The 16704-nt window shown below is 42.7% G+C and overlaps 1 protein-coding gene across 3 annotated transcripts in view; it reads left to right on the top strand.

Moving 5' to 3' along the window:
• Positions 1-16704, top strand: part of LOC109894675 (leucine zipper protein 1) — a 70410-nt gene extending 53706 nt beyond the window's left edge. For 2 of the 3 annotated variants that reach the window (XM_020488323.2, XM_020488324.2), the window contains exons 3-4: positions 6264-6539; positions 11339-16704. In XM_020488323.2, coding sequence (XP_020343912.1) covers positions 6264-6497 — 234 coding nt within the window. In that variant the 3' untranslated portion in view covers positions 6498-6539; positions 11339-16704. Of the gene's footprint in view, positions 1-6263; positions 6769-11338 lie in introns of those variants that run through there. The other variant, XM_031829190.1, reaches the window with a different exon arrangement.

Raw genomic sequence — 16704 nt, 5'->3', positions numbered from 1 at the left:
GTTTCTAAGGAGTAAGAGGGGGATGTTGTTGTTGTTTCTAAGGAGTAAGAGGGGGATGTTGTTGTTGTTTCTAAGGAGTAAGAGGGGGATGTTGTTTTTGTTTCTAAGGAGTAAGAGGGGGATGTTGTTTCTAAGGAGTAAGAGGGGGATGTTGTTGTTGTTTCTAAGGAGTAAGAGGGGGATGTTGTTGTTGTTTCTAAGGAGTAAGAGGGGGATGTTGTTGTTGTTTCTAAGGAGTAAGAGGGGGATGTTGTTGTTGTTTCTAAGGAGTAAGAGGGGGATGTTGTTGTTGTTTCTAAGGAGTAAGAGGGGGATGTTGTTGTTGTTTCTAAGGAGTAAGAGGGGGATGTTGTTGTTGTTTCTAAGGAGTAAGAGGGGGATGTTGTTGTTGTTTCTAAGGAGTAAGAGGGGGATGTTGTTGTTGTTTCTAAGGAGTAAGAGGGGGATGTTGTTGTTGTTTCTAAGGAGTAAGAGGGGGATGTTGTTGTTGTTTCTAAGGAGTAAGAGGGGGATGTTGTTGTTATTTCTAAGGAGTAAGAGGGGGATGTTTCCTCTGTTTTTACTGGAACTAAATCTCTGAACATGTTGTGCACCAAACGTCCTTGAGTCTTGGCTCCGAGTGCATACCTACATTTAAAAGTACTCTCTTTACTTGTACTTTGCCAATGGCAATACAGCATATACATGTGTGCTTACATAGCTAATCTTTGGAAAATATACTCCAGAAAACACCAACTGTAGCTTTCTGGTGTGTCCACTTTGAATGAGTGTTCAGATGCAATTTTTTTCACTGACGCCAGGCCTGAAACTTTAAGCTTAGCACAGCAGTTATCTGAACCTGATTCCTCATGCCGAAGTAAGCACAAAGAGAAAAGGGTAGGACAAAAAAAGAGAGGGAGCATGAAAATGAAAAGACCTAAAAAAAAAACTAAAGGGAAGGAAATAGCTTGCTTGTATTTTTTGTGCCTGATCTTACCAACTGTGCCCTGCCAAACTGTGCCCTGTCCTATTCCTGACATAACTGAAGATGAGCATTGTTCACAGGCTCACCTCCATGTATCTTGCCTCCATTTGACTCCGTTTCCCACAATGCACTGCAGACGACTGTTTTTCAAAGATTTCTTCATTGGAATTCAATTAAGTCTCTGGTGTCAGATTTTCAGATTAATATTTTAAGCATGACTTGTAGTCTGGTCGATTTATGTGTGAGAAGTCCTCGTGTCAGCTGTTTTGACAAAGACGCTTGGTCATTCATCTGTCTGACACCTCTTTTATTAAAGCACAGATGAGATACGAGCTTGTTCAAACTATCTGGTAGACAGTGAGTCAGTCTGACATGTACTGGGACAGCGAGATAAGAATGTATTTGACATGAAGAAAAATATGCATTCTTGAGAATGCAGAAAAGTCGCATTGCTGACTTTTTTTTTTATATCAATGTGAATGTACCATGCTGAGTAGCATGCATACGTGAGTCTACCCATCAATGGTTAGCTCTGTCCACACTTCACACTCCCCCCACTACATAGAATAATAAGCTTTTAGTTTCACACACAGTTGAAATGCATGTCTAGAACTGTCTGAATACTCTCGAGGCAAAAGGGCCTCATCATTCCTCTCTTATCCACAGCCACTTAGTGGGGAGATTTACAACTCTAGACGTGTTAAAGATTATACAGGGCATCAAATAGAAGAGGTAAAAATGTGTGCTGTTTGTCAAGTGGCTACGCTAACACTAGCAATCCTAGAGAACTGGCTACAATAACATCTCAATTTGTCACGCTGACAAACTAGCCTAGTGGATGGGAATCTAGTGTTTTCCTGCAGATAAACTGGACATAACCAGAGATGAAGATTGATGTTGCCAGTCACCCCCCCCCCCCCCCCCAATGCCCCTCACCCCTATCATCCATCAGCCACATTCATATTAATCTTCCTTGGTGCATATCCTATGAAGGGGGGGGGGGGGGGGAAGCAAGCTTTTTGATGAAGTTGTCATTGAAATTGTCTTTCTGGGCTGTTTTGTGTCATTCTTAACTGCTTCATAAGCTGAACTTGAGTTAGTAGGAGTTATCTAATACAAGCAATAAGCAGGATTGTGTAGATCTGATGGGTTATCACACAACAGTGATGCTTGTTGTTGTCGTAGCCACTGAACTGTACTTTTCTGGGGTCCAGCTTATTAGGAGGGGATTAGGGGTCGCAAGTGACCTGCCTGGTCAGGGGTCAAGGGGGTCAGGATTCCCTGTTTTAACAAATCTGCAGATGGGCCATTGTCACTCTGGGTTATCTGGTTGGCCGATGGGGTTCGGTTTGATACTGTGCAACACACCCAGCTCCACTCAGTCAGAACAAACAAAGAGGGCTCTAGCCCCAAGCCCTCCACCAAGCCTTTCATCTCCAGCCAAGCGAGCCATTAAAAAAATAACATGACGGCAACATGGCACTTAGATCTATAATTACAGTCATTCTGCCTTATAAAGCCCCTCCCCCTCCTAACCATCATTATAAACTGTGTGGTTGGAGCCCTGAATGGCTAAAGCTGTCGTATGTCAGCCAGTATACCCCGGGGGGGGGGGGGGGGGGGGGGGGGGGGGTTGTGATATATGGCCAATTTACCACGGCTAAGGGCTGTTCTGAGGTACGACGCATCGCAGAGCATCACTACAGACACCCTGGTTAAGTGGTCTAAGACAATGCATCTCAGTGTTAGAGGTGTCACTACAGACACCCTGGTTCGAATCCAGGCTGTATCACAACCGGCTGTGAGTGAGAGTCCCATAGGGCAGCACACAATTACCCCAGCATCGTCCTGGTTTGGCCGGAGTAGGCCGTCATTGTAAATAAGAATTTGTTCCTAACTGACTTGTCTAGTTAAATATTGGTTAAATAAAAAAATATATTTAAAAAAAGGACATATGGTGATAAATTACAGAAAAGGGAGAAAAAGGTTCAAATAGACCGTCCAAGGTTTAGCAGAGAAAGCCTCAGATATCACAATTAAGTCTCCGCCTCTCCAGGTTACTCATAGTTCCTTATTGCTTAAATATCCTTCATTATATCGTCTTGACGCCTAACCTTTCTGATGAACGGCCTAATTTGTTTTTCTTTCTGTGTGTGTTTGTCACTCATTGTTGCCTTGCCCCTGGCACTCTCCTGCAGGCAATGGGATTAGAAGTAAACCAAGTTTATCTCCAAGATGTTTCTCTTCACTACAGGCAGTCGTCCTCTCTTATTCCAGTTGTGTATTTCCTATTCGTTAGTAAAGGGCTCGAGGCATCAATAGCACATTATTGTCAAATGGTAGTGCTTTTACAGTTATGATTAGTCATGGACAGTGATTGCAGTGTCAAAGGTCAACTATTAGTGAGATGGGCATTAATAAGCACCATGGACATCTTTCTCATTGTTTGTCTGTACACAGCTCTGCTGTCTGAGTTTATTTTAATGTTTACAGGGACAGTGCACATTTAATCAACGTTTCAATAAAAGTGCTGGTTTGCCATATCAATCAGTGTTTGACAACAACAGTGTATGGCAGGTTTGTCTATCATGAAGCCTCTATCTCCCATCATTGATCAGCCAAAGTTTTTGCACCCACATTATTATAGAAATTGAATTTGACTCCTTAACCTCTGTTACCCTAATTAAGTTAGCCAGGCTAGCCCCACACAATCAATAGTCACTTCAGAGAAGACACAGCACTTGATGTCCTTGGGTACCTAGGACGACTTTCTATCAGTAAATAGCTTATTGATTGGCTATTTATCCCATATAACAGGAGTACTCCAGCACTATTTATGGCGGTCCAGTCACACACATTTCCTAGGTGGTAAAAGTCCGGATGGATATTGTCATTTATCAGTGTAGTAATACATTCCCACCTGTTCACAATACTCTTGTTGGCAGAGAGAACATTTTGCTGTTATAAAGCAAATTTCCTGCAATTCTACACATTTTGCATGGGGTTTTAACGGTCCTTTCCCTGCAAATCTACAAAATGTTCCATGTCTTGTGTGTTTATGATTTCATGGATGGTAGCCCGACTGAGTTTCCAACCATTTTCATTTTTGGTAGTTGGGACTTGCGGCCCGTTTGGATCCAGTTCTGGGTCCAGATCTGGACCGCTGTCCGCCAGTTGAGTATGGAGGTCATATAGAATTTATATGATTGTCATTTGTTTGACCCCCTCATCGTAGAGGGACATATCTTCATCTATTGAAATGTCCGTCATGACCGCAGTATAGCATCAGATTATAATGGTCTCTGTGGTTTTAATGTTGACTGGCTGCACACAACCTCACTAACCCTCCATTCTTACCTTCAGGTACAGCACAAGAACATCAGTGTTGTTTTTTCAGCCCATTGTAAAACTTTGAAACCATAGATGGGTATGTGAATGGGCTGTGAACTTATGGTTGGCTGTGGACCATTGGTCGATCTGGCTGATCGAGATACAAAAACATCCTTTGTGCAAGTCAGTCAAACCCAGTGGCAACAAAGTGAAACGCAGGGCCCTTGTGGTCATTCTGGTTGGTTTTCGACCCCGACTTTCACCTAAAAGCCTGGAAAAACAATCTGTACTGGAGTTGAACTTGGAAGATTCCACGGACAAGAGCTGGTAGGTGGTTAAAACGTCAGACGGAGGAGATGCCAATGGCCTGTAAGAAAGGGTTTGAGGAATGGTTTCCACAAGGTATGTTAGAGCTATTAAATTCTTTCCTGGACAAGGCGCTCGAAAACATTCATGTTAATAACCATTTTGAATTAAGGCTTCTCTGAAACATATTACCTTGGGTGCAATGAGCATTGTCTCCTTGTAGCCAAGCTTTGGCACAGTTTGCTTTTAACAGGGGACACAAGTCATGGACTTTTAAAAAACAACCAAGACAAGACATAATTCATGTGGAAGCAGTGGTTGTTCTGCAAGGCATGTAACAGTCCAGTTGTGTTGTCCTCGAAGGTAAACTACTTCTATGATGGTTGGCCTTTTGATTCCGTGCTGTATTTTAAGACAAACATGTTGTCATGAGAGACTACTTCCTAAAGGGTTGTTTTTAGAACTGAGTGAATTTGAGGCTTTGTCAAGTCTGTTTTAACTCAAGAAAACCAATGTACTATTTTCCGTAACACATACGGGATTAGCAAAGATTAGCAAAGAGGAGAAACCTTTTCACCTAATCTCAAAACAAAAAGTGGCTCTGGATTTGATGTATTGTTTTTTTGTGTTTTTTTTTTTTCTTTCTAAAAATACCAGTCCCCAATCATAAGATATTTGAGTGAAGCGTGAACAAAGCAGGTTTGTGAGGGCTTCAGCACTTGGCGTTCCTAGGACATTTCCTCTGCTCATGTGGCAGATCAAATTGCCTAACAACGTTTAAAATGTGACATTCATCCAGCAGAAATATTTTCTGAAATTAAGATTTAGTAATGTCCCTAGTACCTCACACAGAGGGAATGAACTTGGAGAATGTTCCTTCTGGTATTTTTACACACATTGCTTGTTTAGGTGACTGAACTGGAAGACTTGACTTTAGTGTAGGTCCACCCAACCCGGAAACTTTTTCATACACTTTTGTTAGAATAAGGAGTCATGTCAACTATCTGCATCCACAGGAAAAATGTCAAGATGGCTCAGAAAATAATGCTGTGGTTTGATTTACATTTGGTGTTTATGAAGCCTAATTTACATATGATTACACTCTAAGTACAGCGGGACCCAACTGTTCGGTGGTAATGCTGTAACAATGCAGAATGTACTCTGGTCATTTCCTCCCTTTGGGGTGAATAGAACAGGAAGTTGCCATGTTTGGCCTGCCCTGCCAGTTTGGCAGCCCGTCGCGTTGTAGCGGGCTTCCTGTCTGCCTGCCCGTCGTCCCTGGGAAATGCAGAGCGGCCATTAAGGGTAATTGGCAACGTTCTGCAGCGGCAGGAAGGATGGGATTCCAGCCAACTGTTACTAGTTTCAGTACTGCAGTCTTTTTAAACGGAAATCATAGGCCTTCGCTTTCAGACGTTTACTGTCATCTATCACTTTCCTAGAACAATGTCATTTGAGGTTGCGTGAAAGTACGCAAGTAGGTTTTATTTGGGGGCTCATTTGCTAGTTGAGCCCCATGTAAATGATATCACTGGGGTAACTTGTTTTTTCTCCCCGTGTTTAGAGGCCATATCCAGTCTCCTTGGCTTGCTAAGATTTCCCTTCTCACAGGCTGTTGAGTTAATGATCTCTCTAAGTGTTGTTTCTGTTTCGCTGTGACTAGGCCGCTGACGAAACGGACCCCAACCCTGGGTCGTGGAGGACGAGGCCGGCGCTCGGTGACCTAGATCCCTATGAGAGCGAGAGGAGCTCCAGGACAGATGTAGGGTCCAGCAGAGGGATGAGGACCACAGCTTCCAGACCAGCACTCTTGTCCAATAGGGGTCATGCTGGCCTGGCGGAGGGAAGGACCGGGCGCGGCAATCGACAGTGGAGCAATCGTCAGACCGACGACTAAACCCGGCCAACCATCTTAGTCGCTCTGCTTCATAATATCCAGGTAGGATATGTAAAAGCAAAGTCCCAGGAACCTGCTGTCTGGCCTAGCATTGCTTATTGATAAGAGTATGATTAATGTCTGATGAGGTTGATATATATTGTCTGATAAAGTTTATATAGTAGGGGTGTAATGATACATGTACTCGTCCCAAACCGTTCTGTATGGGGAGCTCGGTTCGGTCTGCACTGTGAACCCGACTGACTGAATGAATGAATGAGAGATATTTAGATATATATATCTATCTCTCAGCAAAAAAATAAATATCCCTTTTTCAGGAACCTGTTTTTCAAAGATAATTTGTAAAACTCCAAATAACTTCACAGATCTTCATTGTAAAGGGTTTAAACACTAATGAATAAACCATAAACAATTAATGAACATGCACCTGTGGAACAGTTAAGACACTAACAGCTTACAGACGGCAGGCAATTAAGGTCACAGTTATGAAAAGTTAGGACACTAAAGAGGCCTTTTTACTGACTCTGAAAAACACCAAAAGAAAGGTGCCCAGGGTCCCTGCTCATCTGTGTGAATGTGCCTTTGGCATGCTGCAAGGAGGCACGAGAACTGCAGATGTGGCCAGGGCAATAAATTGCAATGTCCGTACTGTGAGACGCCTAAGACGGTGCTACAGGGAGACAGGACGGACAGCTGATCTTTCTCGCAGTGGCAGACTGTGTAACAATACCTGCATAGGATCGATACATCCAAACATCACACCTGCGGCACCACCGTCGCAGGACTGGCAAAAAGTGCTCTTCACTTACGAATCGCGGTTTTGTCTCACCAGGGGTGAGGGTCGGATTCACGTTTATCGTCGACGGAATGAGCGTTACACCGAGGCCTGTATTCTGGAGCAGGAACGAGGTGGAGGGTCCACCATGGTCTGGGGCGTTGTCACAGCATCCTCGGACTGTAATGACAACAAGCTATCTCAATGCTGTGCGTTACAGGAAAGACATCCTCCTCCCTCATGTTCCCTTCCTGCAGGCTCATCCTGACATGACCCTCCAGCATGACAATGCCACCAGCCATACTCATCATTCTGTGTGTGATTCCCTGCAAGACAGGAATGTCAGTGTTCTGCCATAGCCAGCGAAGAACCCAGATCTCAATCCCATTGAGCATGTCTGGGACCTGTTGGATCGGCAGGTGGGGGCTAGGGCCATTCCCCCCCAGAAATGTCCGGGAACTTGCAGGTGCCTTGGTGGAAGAGTGGGGTAACATCTCACAGCAAGAACTGGCAAATCTGGTGTAGTCCATGAGGAGGAGATGCACTGTAGTACTTAATTTAATGCAGCTGGTGGTCACACCAGATACTGACTGTTATTTTGACCCCCCCTTTGTTCAAGGACACATTCAATTTCTGTTAGTCTGCGTATCCTGTTCAATTTGTCTCCGTTGTTGAATCTTATGTTCATACAAATATTTACACATGTTAAGTTTTCTGAAAATAAACTCAGTTGACAGTGAGAGGACATTTTGTTATATATTTTTTATATGTATACAGACACTACCTTTCAAAAGTTTGGGGTCTCTTTGAAATGTCCTGTTTTTTTTTAATTAAAGCACATTTTTCGTCCATTAAAATAACATCATATTGATCAGAAATACAGTGTAGACATTGTTAATGTTGTAAATGACTATTGTAGCTGGAAACGGCAGATTTTTTTAATGGAATATCTACATAGGCGTACGGAGGCCCATTTTATCAGCAACCATCACTCCTGTGTTCCAATGGCACGTTGTGTTAGCTAAGTTTATCATTTTAAAAGGCTAATTGATCATTAGAAAACACTTTTGCTATTGTTAGCACAAATGAAAACTGGCCTTCTTTAGACTAGTTGAGTATCTGGAGCATCAGCATTTGTAGGTTCGATTACAGGCTCAAAATGACCAGAAACCAAAAACATTCAGAAGGCCAGTATCCCGGAGTTGCCTCTTCACTGTTGCCGTTGAGACTGGTGTTTTGCGGGTACTATTTAATGAAGCTGCCAGTTGAGGACTTGTGAGGCATCTGTTTCTCAAACTACATCCTCCAATGTACTTGTCCTCTTGCTCAGTTGTGCACCGGGGCCTCCCACTCCTCTTTCTATTCAGGTTAGAGCCAGTTTGCGCTGTTCTGTGAAGGGAGTAGTACACAGCGCTGTACGAGATCTTCAGTATCTTGGCAATTTCTCGCATGGAATAGCCTTCATTTCTAAGAACAAGAATAGACTGACGAGTTTCAGAAGAAAGTGATTTGTTTCTGGCCATTTTGAGCCTGTAATCGAACCCACAAATGCTGATGCTCCAGATACTCAACTAGTCTAAAGAAGGCCAATTTTAGTACTTCTTTAATCAGAACAACAGTTTTCAGCTGTGCTAACATAATTGCAAAAAGGGTTTTTTAATGATCAATTAGCCTTTTAAAATTATAAACTTGGATTAGCTAACACAACGTGCCATTGGAACACAGGAGTGAGGGTTGCTGATAATGGGCCTCTGTACCCCTATGTAGATATTCCATTAAAAAAATCGGCCTTTTCCAGCTACAATAGTCATTTTCAACGTTAACAATGTCTACACCTTATTTCTGATCAATTTGATGTAATTTTAACGGACACAAAATGTGCTTATCTTTCAAATACAAGGACATTTCTAAGTGACCCCTAACTTTTTAGTGTGTGTATTTGAGATTCTTCAAAGTAGCCGCCCTTTGCTTTGATGACAGCGTTGTACACTCTTGGCATTCCCTCAACCAGCTTCACCTGGAATGTTTTTCCAACAGTCTTGAAGGAGTTCCAACAAATGCTGAGCACTTGTTGGCTGCTTTTCCTTCACTCTGCGGTCCAACTCATTCCAATCCATCTCAGTTGGGTTGAGGTCGGGTGATTGGAGTCCAGGTCATCTGATGCAGCACTCATTACTCTCCTTGTTCAAATAGCCCTTACACAGCCTGGAGGTGTGTTGGGTCATTGTCCTGTTGAAAAACAAATTATAGTCCCGCTGAGCGCAAATCTGATGGGAAGGCGTATCGCTCTAGAATGATGTGGTAGCCTGCTGGTTAAGTGTGCCATGAATTATAAATAAATCACTGACAGTGTCACCAGCAAAGCGCCCCCCCCCCCCCACACACACACACACACAGGCACACCTGTTAATTGAAATGCATTCCAGGTGACTACCGCATGAAGCTGGTTGAGAGAATTCCAAGTGTGCAAAGCTGTCATCAAGGCAAACGGTGGCTACTTTGAAAAATCTAAAATACATTTTGATTTGTTTAACACTTTTTTTGCTTACTGCATGATTCAATATGTGTTCTACAATGTAGAAAATAGTAAAAATAATGAAAAACCCTTGTCCATTCTTTTGACTGATTGTGTGTGTGGAATAGAAACACTAGGCCTGTAGACTATGCCAACACTGCCTCTTGAGTAAATCTGAGCTGAATTTTGTTTTTCAGGCTTTTCCGTTAAAACAACTACAGCCTTAATTGGCGCATTTCAGACTGTCATTTTGTGAGGCGCAGTCGGGAACTAGTTCTACACGATGGCGAATGGTGGGGTCGATAAACCAGAAAGATTCTCCATCGTTTAAATCTCCAGCTTGGGAACATTTTGGCTTCCCAGTAGATTTACAACGGTGATGGACAGAGAGTATATGTCTCCACTGCTCAACCAGAATAGCCTATGCAGCTGCCAACGCCTCAAATATGTTGACACGTTTACGTCGACTGGAGCAAGACGTAAACGCACAAAAAAAAAACTCTGCATTCAAGCAGCCCTTCACATCTGATTCTGACCAGACCAAATAAATTACAAGAGCTATAGGTATGTTTATAGTCGCGGATATGCGCCCATTCTCAGTGGTTGAGAATAGGGTGTTTCAGCAGCTAGTGAAAGTGCTCGGGACACGTTACGAACTTCACCCTCTCGGCACCCATTTCAGTAAACGGGTAGTACGCGCCCTATATAAGCAAGCTAAATCAGCTGAAGTTGTCAGTGAATTCACCAGTGCACCCTGTGTAGCGCTTACTACAGATGGATGGACTTCCAGGGTTACAGACAGCCCATCACATTACCCTGGAGCACGAAATGAGAACTATCTTGCTAAAGATGCCCCCTTTTATGAGAGTCAGTGCACATATTGTTCTCTTTGTAAGGAAACATAATAGCATAGACATATAAAATGTCTGAACCATGTTCACATGCATATTGAACTTTATTTTAGTGAGTAATCGTGTTTTTCCATTTAAAATAATACCAAGTGTTGGTACTCCTGTCGGTGCTCTCATCGGGCATTATATAACTCATGATCATATATGGAGTTAAGAATACTAACACTTTGGATTTTCTTAAATAAACTCAAATTAACTACAGTGACTATTGGCATTTCATTTTCCTGCTCTACCGTAACTGAACCGTAACCCCAAAACCGCAATAAGTACAGAACCACGACCCCAAAACCGAAAAATGTACCGAGCCGTGTGTGTGGTTATTGCTGTATAGTGTTTAAACTGACTAGACAACAGGAAGGATCATCTCATCTCACTGAAGCTCTGTAATAGCCATGACTATTACAACAGGAAGGATCATCTCATCTCACTGAAGCTCTGTAATAGCCATGACTACTACTGTATTTCTATGGTGGGAATCTTTTTAGAACTCGGCCAGAGGATAAAAATATGATTCCAGACTGAGCCACTGGACTGCTTGACTGCACTCGTTACTTTAATCAAAGGATGTGCTAGTTTAATTACTCATACTCTAATGATGCCAGCCCTCTGAGTGTATGACTTGTGCTCTCTTTTCTTCCAGAGCTCTCCATCCCCCCCCCCCCCCCCCCCCAACTGCACAACAAGGAGGAATGTACTGCGTCCCACATCTCTAATCCCCCCCCCCCCCCCCCAGCAACAGCAGTGGCAGGCAAGTTCCTGCCAAGTCCCTGTCCAGCAACAACCCCATGCTTCTGAGTCTAAAAACAAGATGGCCACCTGTAAAACCTTCCACCACAACGTCCATGTATAAACCCTGGATGACTAACTGGGTGCTGTATTGAAGCCACCGCGCAGCCATCTTGATTTTTCGAAGCTATGGAAATGCATTTATTAATGTCTACATACGTTTTTGACATTCTATTACAGACACATAAACATAAAAATAAAAAAACGTGATGAAAACATATCCCTTTAAGTATTTTTTGTAGAGTACTAATGTTTACTCTCCCCACTACAACAACAAAATACTTAAATACATGTCATTTTGACCTTAAAACATTGCATTGAAATACTCCTAGAATACATTCCTATGGAGGGCTGCTCATTCTAGGGAGTGCCAATATGGCCGACCGGTGGTTTCAAAGCCTCTCAGTGGTTTATACAGAGTGTCAGCAATCCAGAGTTTATATACTTCATTGATCTGCACAGACCACTTCAGTTGTATTATAATATGCCCATATACAGTGTTGCGATGGAGTGGTCCTCACCACCCTCTTCCGCTTCTTCTCTTACCTGATGTATTATAATGTATTGCTCCGACTTGACAAGGGAGAGACGCTCACTCGGGTGACTGGGTCTAGCGGTGTGTGTGTGTGGGGGGGCGAGAGAAGGGGGAGTGACACAGGAAGGAAGGATTTGTTGTCTTTCAGAATGGACCGTTACAAAACCTCACTTTGGAACTTCTAAGTGGCGCTCCCCCAAGCTGCACCAAGATGTGACCAAAAACAGGGAGCGAATTACTTCCATTTTTTTTTTTATGTCCTCTGATCTCGGAAATGTGTGTGTTTTTTTTGCTTAATTTGTTGAGCTTTTGTCCATGTGTTTGCTTCATACTGACAACCATAGCAGTTTTTGCAGGGTTTTATTTTGCACATCGTACACATACACCTTTATCTATTTTGAACCTACAAACATGACTATCGTCCCAGAGAATGCATAATGTGGGCCTAAAAGAGGGTTGACTGTAGGGCTTTGGGGAAGTTTGCATGTTTCAACATAATGTATAAGAGGAGCATTTTGGAGTCATGTGCCTCCAGTTTCCCAGCATGTTGTCTGCTTCACGGACAACAAAGACAAGGACCCTGTCATAGACACGTTCTTTATTTTCTTATAGGCTGCAAACTCAATATCCTCTTCAACATCTGTCCCTATGCAATAAGGAAGATAATAGCCAAGTACTTTGATCAACAACCTTCAATTGTGCTTCATTTGGTTCCTCGGTAATTCGCTCCCTGTTGCCCTCCACCATCTCTTCCCCCTGCTCAACTGGACTTTAGAATGTGTATATTGTGACACACAGCAGAAAGGAAGGTCCCCCCCCTTTTGTCTGCACTCAATGAATGATGGATTGCACTTATTTAAGCTTGGGGGACATGCATTTGTCATCTGGAACAGGACTACTATTCCTATGGTGCACTGCTTCAGCGCACTTTCCTCCAACTGTAACTGATGCTCTGGATCTAGCAGTAAAATGTGCTGCGCTGCTGTGAACAGCCAATCAGACATCAAAATTCTCCAATCACCAAAAGGAACAATCAGTCCAGATACACGCGACTGTGCTTGCGGTGCGATTCGTCTCAACTTCTCCCTGTTTCTGTAGAAGTGTATTTTGTTGTAATATTTAAACTGGACTTTTCATTGTTGGATTAGGGAGGTTTCTCTGTCACTCTGGACAGAAACAGAGATCACTGGGTTGCCATAGAAACACAAGTAGTCTGGCAGGTGGTGAGACCTGATGTACTCATACAAACAATACTCTGAACTACAAACTCTGGTAGGAAGTTTCCCCTTGATACTGGTCAGTCATTGTCATTTAGCATTGCCTGTGTAGTAGCAGCCGACCAGCCGTTTCACTGTTAGCTTTCATATTTATTTGTTATTTACCACAAAATGCATAACTATTTTTGTCATTGTGAATGTTGCAATTTGGTGATGGGGACCTACCATTTACAGTCCTTTAGATTTCATAGTGTATTGATTATGGGAAATTGAAGAAGTCAATTACACACAAAGAATGCAAATATAATCACCCCTAACCCCGAAATCACCACGTTGTGTTCCTCTAACCTTGTGGAAATGTGAGGTGCAATTCCCCTCCTGCTGGCTACACATTACTAAGCTGTTGAGCCGAGGCGGTGTGAATTACTCCCTAGTATTTCCGTCAAGGTTGGTCTAAAGATTGTGTGGACAAGTATAATGAATGCAGTCATTACACATTTGTAGAGAATATTTTATAGAAGACCATTGTGGTTTCAATTGAAGAAAAATCTACTGAGGAGTAAAAGACCCCCAATCTTTTGAATTGAATCATTTTTTGTTTCCCCCAAAAAATCTTCAAAGGGCCCATTAAAATAATGTTCGCTGCCCAAAATGTTCTGATCTTTCTATTTGCCGGTCAGAAGTGCTCCAGCTCGGCATCATAAAGCATTAGTGTTGCCATGTGGCCCCTTACACGGCTACTGGCCCATCCTGTGAACATGTGTTCAGTGCAAACACACACACCGCTTGATGTTGTTCAGAAGCCCGGTGCTGATGTGCCAAGGGCTACGTGATGACTTATCCACTTCAGAAGGCTTCTGTTGTTGACCAGTCCTCGGTTACCAGGATGACAACTGCCAGAAGGCCACTCGTTCCAAATCTGTATTTCCGACCTCATCCCTTCTTTCCTGCAGTGGTTCCAGTTTCCCTCCTTCCTCCCTCCTCCCCCCCCCCCTCCAAGAATGCCTTGATTCTTAACGACCGTGATAAGTATTGCTAGGTCTGAGAGCCGTTTTACAGTCTGCCAAAGCTTGCCGGCAGACACTGATATACAGCCCCCGGGTAGCCGAAAGGTCAAAGGTCAAGGCTGGAGCTAATCGCGTCTTTCCCTTGGACTTTGGGGGTGAAAGCAAAATGATTTGGCAGCGGCCAGCACTAACCCGAAATGGAGGCAGTTGATGAGTGCCAGTCAGAACTGGCTCGCGCCGATGTGTAAACCAAAATCCACGTGCTGGTTGTACATCATAGCCAAAGGGTTTGTGTGATGCTCATATAAAAGTGTCTGTGCAGACTCTTGTTTCGATTCACTCACTGGGGACAGTTTGATAGTCTGCAGTTGGCTAGTGAACTCCAGCCCATTTGAATGAGATGCTGATTTCAGAGGCCCGTGTCAAAGTTGAGCCCAGGAACATCACAGGCTGTCATTCCCATTAGACCTACATCACCATGGGTCGGCTATCATCATATTTCATTGATCCTATGATGCAAGGCCAGCACCCCTGTCTGCTCAGATAATCAAGAGTGATCGCTGCTGTAGGGAGATTGACCTTCTCCGATCATACCTAATCTGACAGAGGGAGACTAGGTTTAGAAAGGAAAAACCTATTTTTGAGATGAGAACTAAACTCTTAACATTCCTCATTATGTAACTTCTGGTATATAAACATCTGTTATTTACGAGCCATTGTTTTTTTCCCCCTCTCTTACACGGTAGCGTAGAATGTAGTTAGTGGAGCGGGACCAGAGAGCAGAAATGGCTCTTTGGAGTGACTTGCCATTCGTCCTGTAAGGCCTCTTGTAAGGCGAGGGTTCATGGTGTCTTTGGACGTCAGAAACGGTAATCTGCACTTAACCAGCACTTAAATCAAGACTACATAATTAAGACCCTACATAAGACCCTACATAAGTCCCTACATAAGACCCTACATAAGTAAGACCCTACATAAGTTCCTACATAAGTAAGACCCTACATAAGACCCTACATAAGTTCCTACATAAGTAAGACCCTACATAAGTTCCTACATAAGTAAGACCCTACATAAGTAAGACCCTACATAAGACCCCACATAAGTAAGCCCCCTTTTAACCGCCCTTTTGTCAAACATTGCATTTGCGTTTCTCCCTGAGAATTGTATTCCACTCTTCGCTGAATGTATGGTCATCAAAGATGTTTATATATATATTATTATATATATTATTATTATATATTATTATTATATATATTAAATGTGTGTTTCTGCACCGGCCAAATTGAAAAAGTTGCTTGGAGCAATTGCAAAACAACTTGTCTGATAATGTGAGGAGTTGTGGACTGTCACGTTTATTGTACAGATTATTATAAAGTCCTTTTTTTTTTACAATTGATTTCCTGAGCACTTATGTGTCTCTGCCTTCTAAAACTGTGCCATAATCATTCCATAGCATGTCCAGTTTACAGTCTGAGACAGCGTCAGTGTTTTCCAAGATGGAGACCCTGTCTCTTCAACTGTGCTGAAATAAGGGGAAATATTACATTTGAGGGTTTCTTTTGTTTTCAACTCATGTATTTTTTTTGGTTTCAGTTTTGTAAAACAAAAGATGTCTTATTTTGGAAGCTGTATCGGATAGATTTTATTTAAGAAAATCTTGTAATTTTGTAAAGTGGGCCTTATTGAAATATATGTAGGATTTTGTTGTTGCTAGATATGCATCTTTCTCATTAATGCACTCCTGGAGAGTACTTCCTGTTTGTTTTTTAATGTGAGAGATGTCATGATCTCGAGCTATGACATGAGATGGCAAGCCAACAGAGACTTGTCATAGTCTCTGTCGATTTGAGAGTAATGTACGTTTTATCAAGAGCGTGTCTGCTCTGTCCACGCAGTCTGAAGTCATTCTCCATGTGGCGTCCTGTTATTAGTGGTTCAGGAATCAGTCATTCTAACAGGTTCTCTGTTTTCTCTCTCATGCATTCAGGGTTTATTCATCTTGTGTGCTGTATGTACGTGCTGCCAAAGAAAGAGATGTTCAGGCCTCGAGACACACACCTACACACACTCCAACATGAACAACTGGATATTCTCCACACACACCTACTCACACTCCCACATAGACACACAGAGGAATTTCGTCCTGTACGATCAAGTTGGAAATCATGCATTTTATATTGCAGTGTGTTTAGAAATGACTCTTAAGCGGCTGGAGGGAACCTATGGTCATATCAAAGAGAGAAACATTTGTTAGGAAATCAGATCAAAAGGGTTATTGTGGATGTCGCTGCTCTGAGTTTCAGAGATACACGGCAAACTGTGCGGGATGCTTTTTCTGTCCTAGGGTAATATACGTTTGTGCATGTTTAACCTTAGCGCATTCTGCATGTAGGTCTCTCGAAGCTGCCAACTGTACAGTGGATTATGTATTCCAATAAAATAAATAAATAAATAAAATAAA

This window comes from Oncorhynchus kisutch, linkage group LG7 (assembly GCF_002021735.2).
Source record: "Oncorhynchus kisutch isolate 150728-3 linkage group LG7, Okis_V2, whole genome shotgun sequence".
Taxonomy (NCBI): domain Eukaryota; kingdom Metazoa; phylum Chordata; class Actinopteri; order Salmoniformes; family Salmonidae; genus Oncorhynchus; species Oncorhynchus kisutch.
This window is presented reverse-complemented; position numbering and strand designations above follow the sequence as displayed.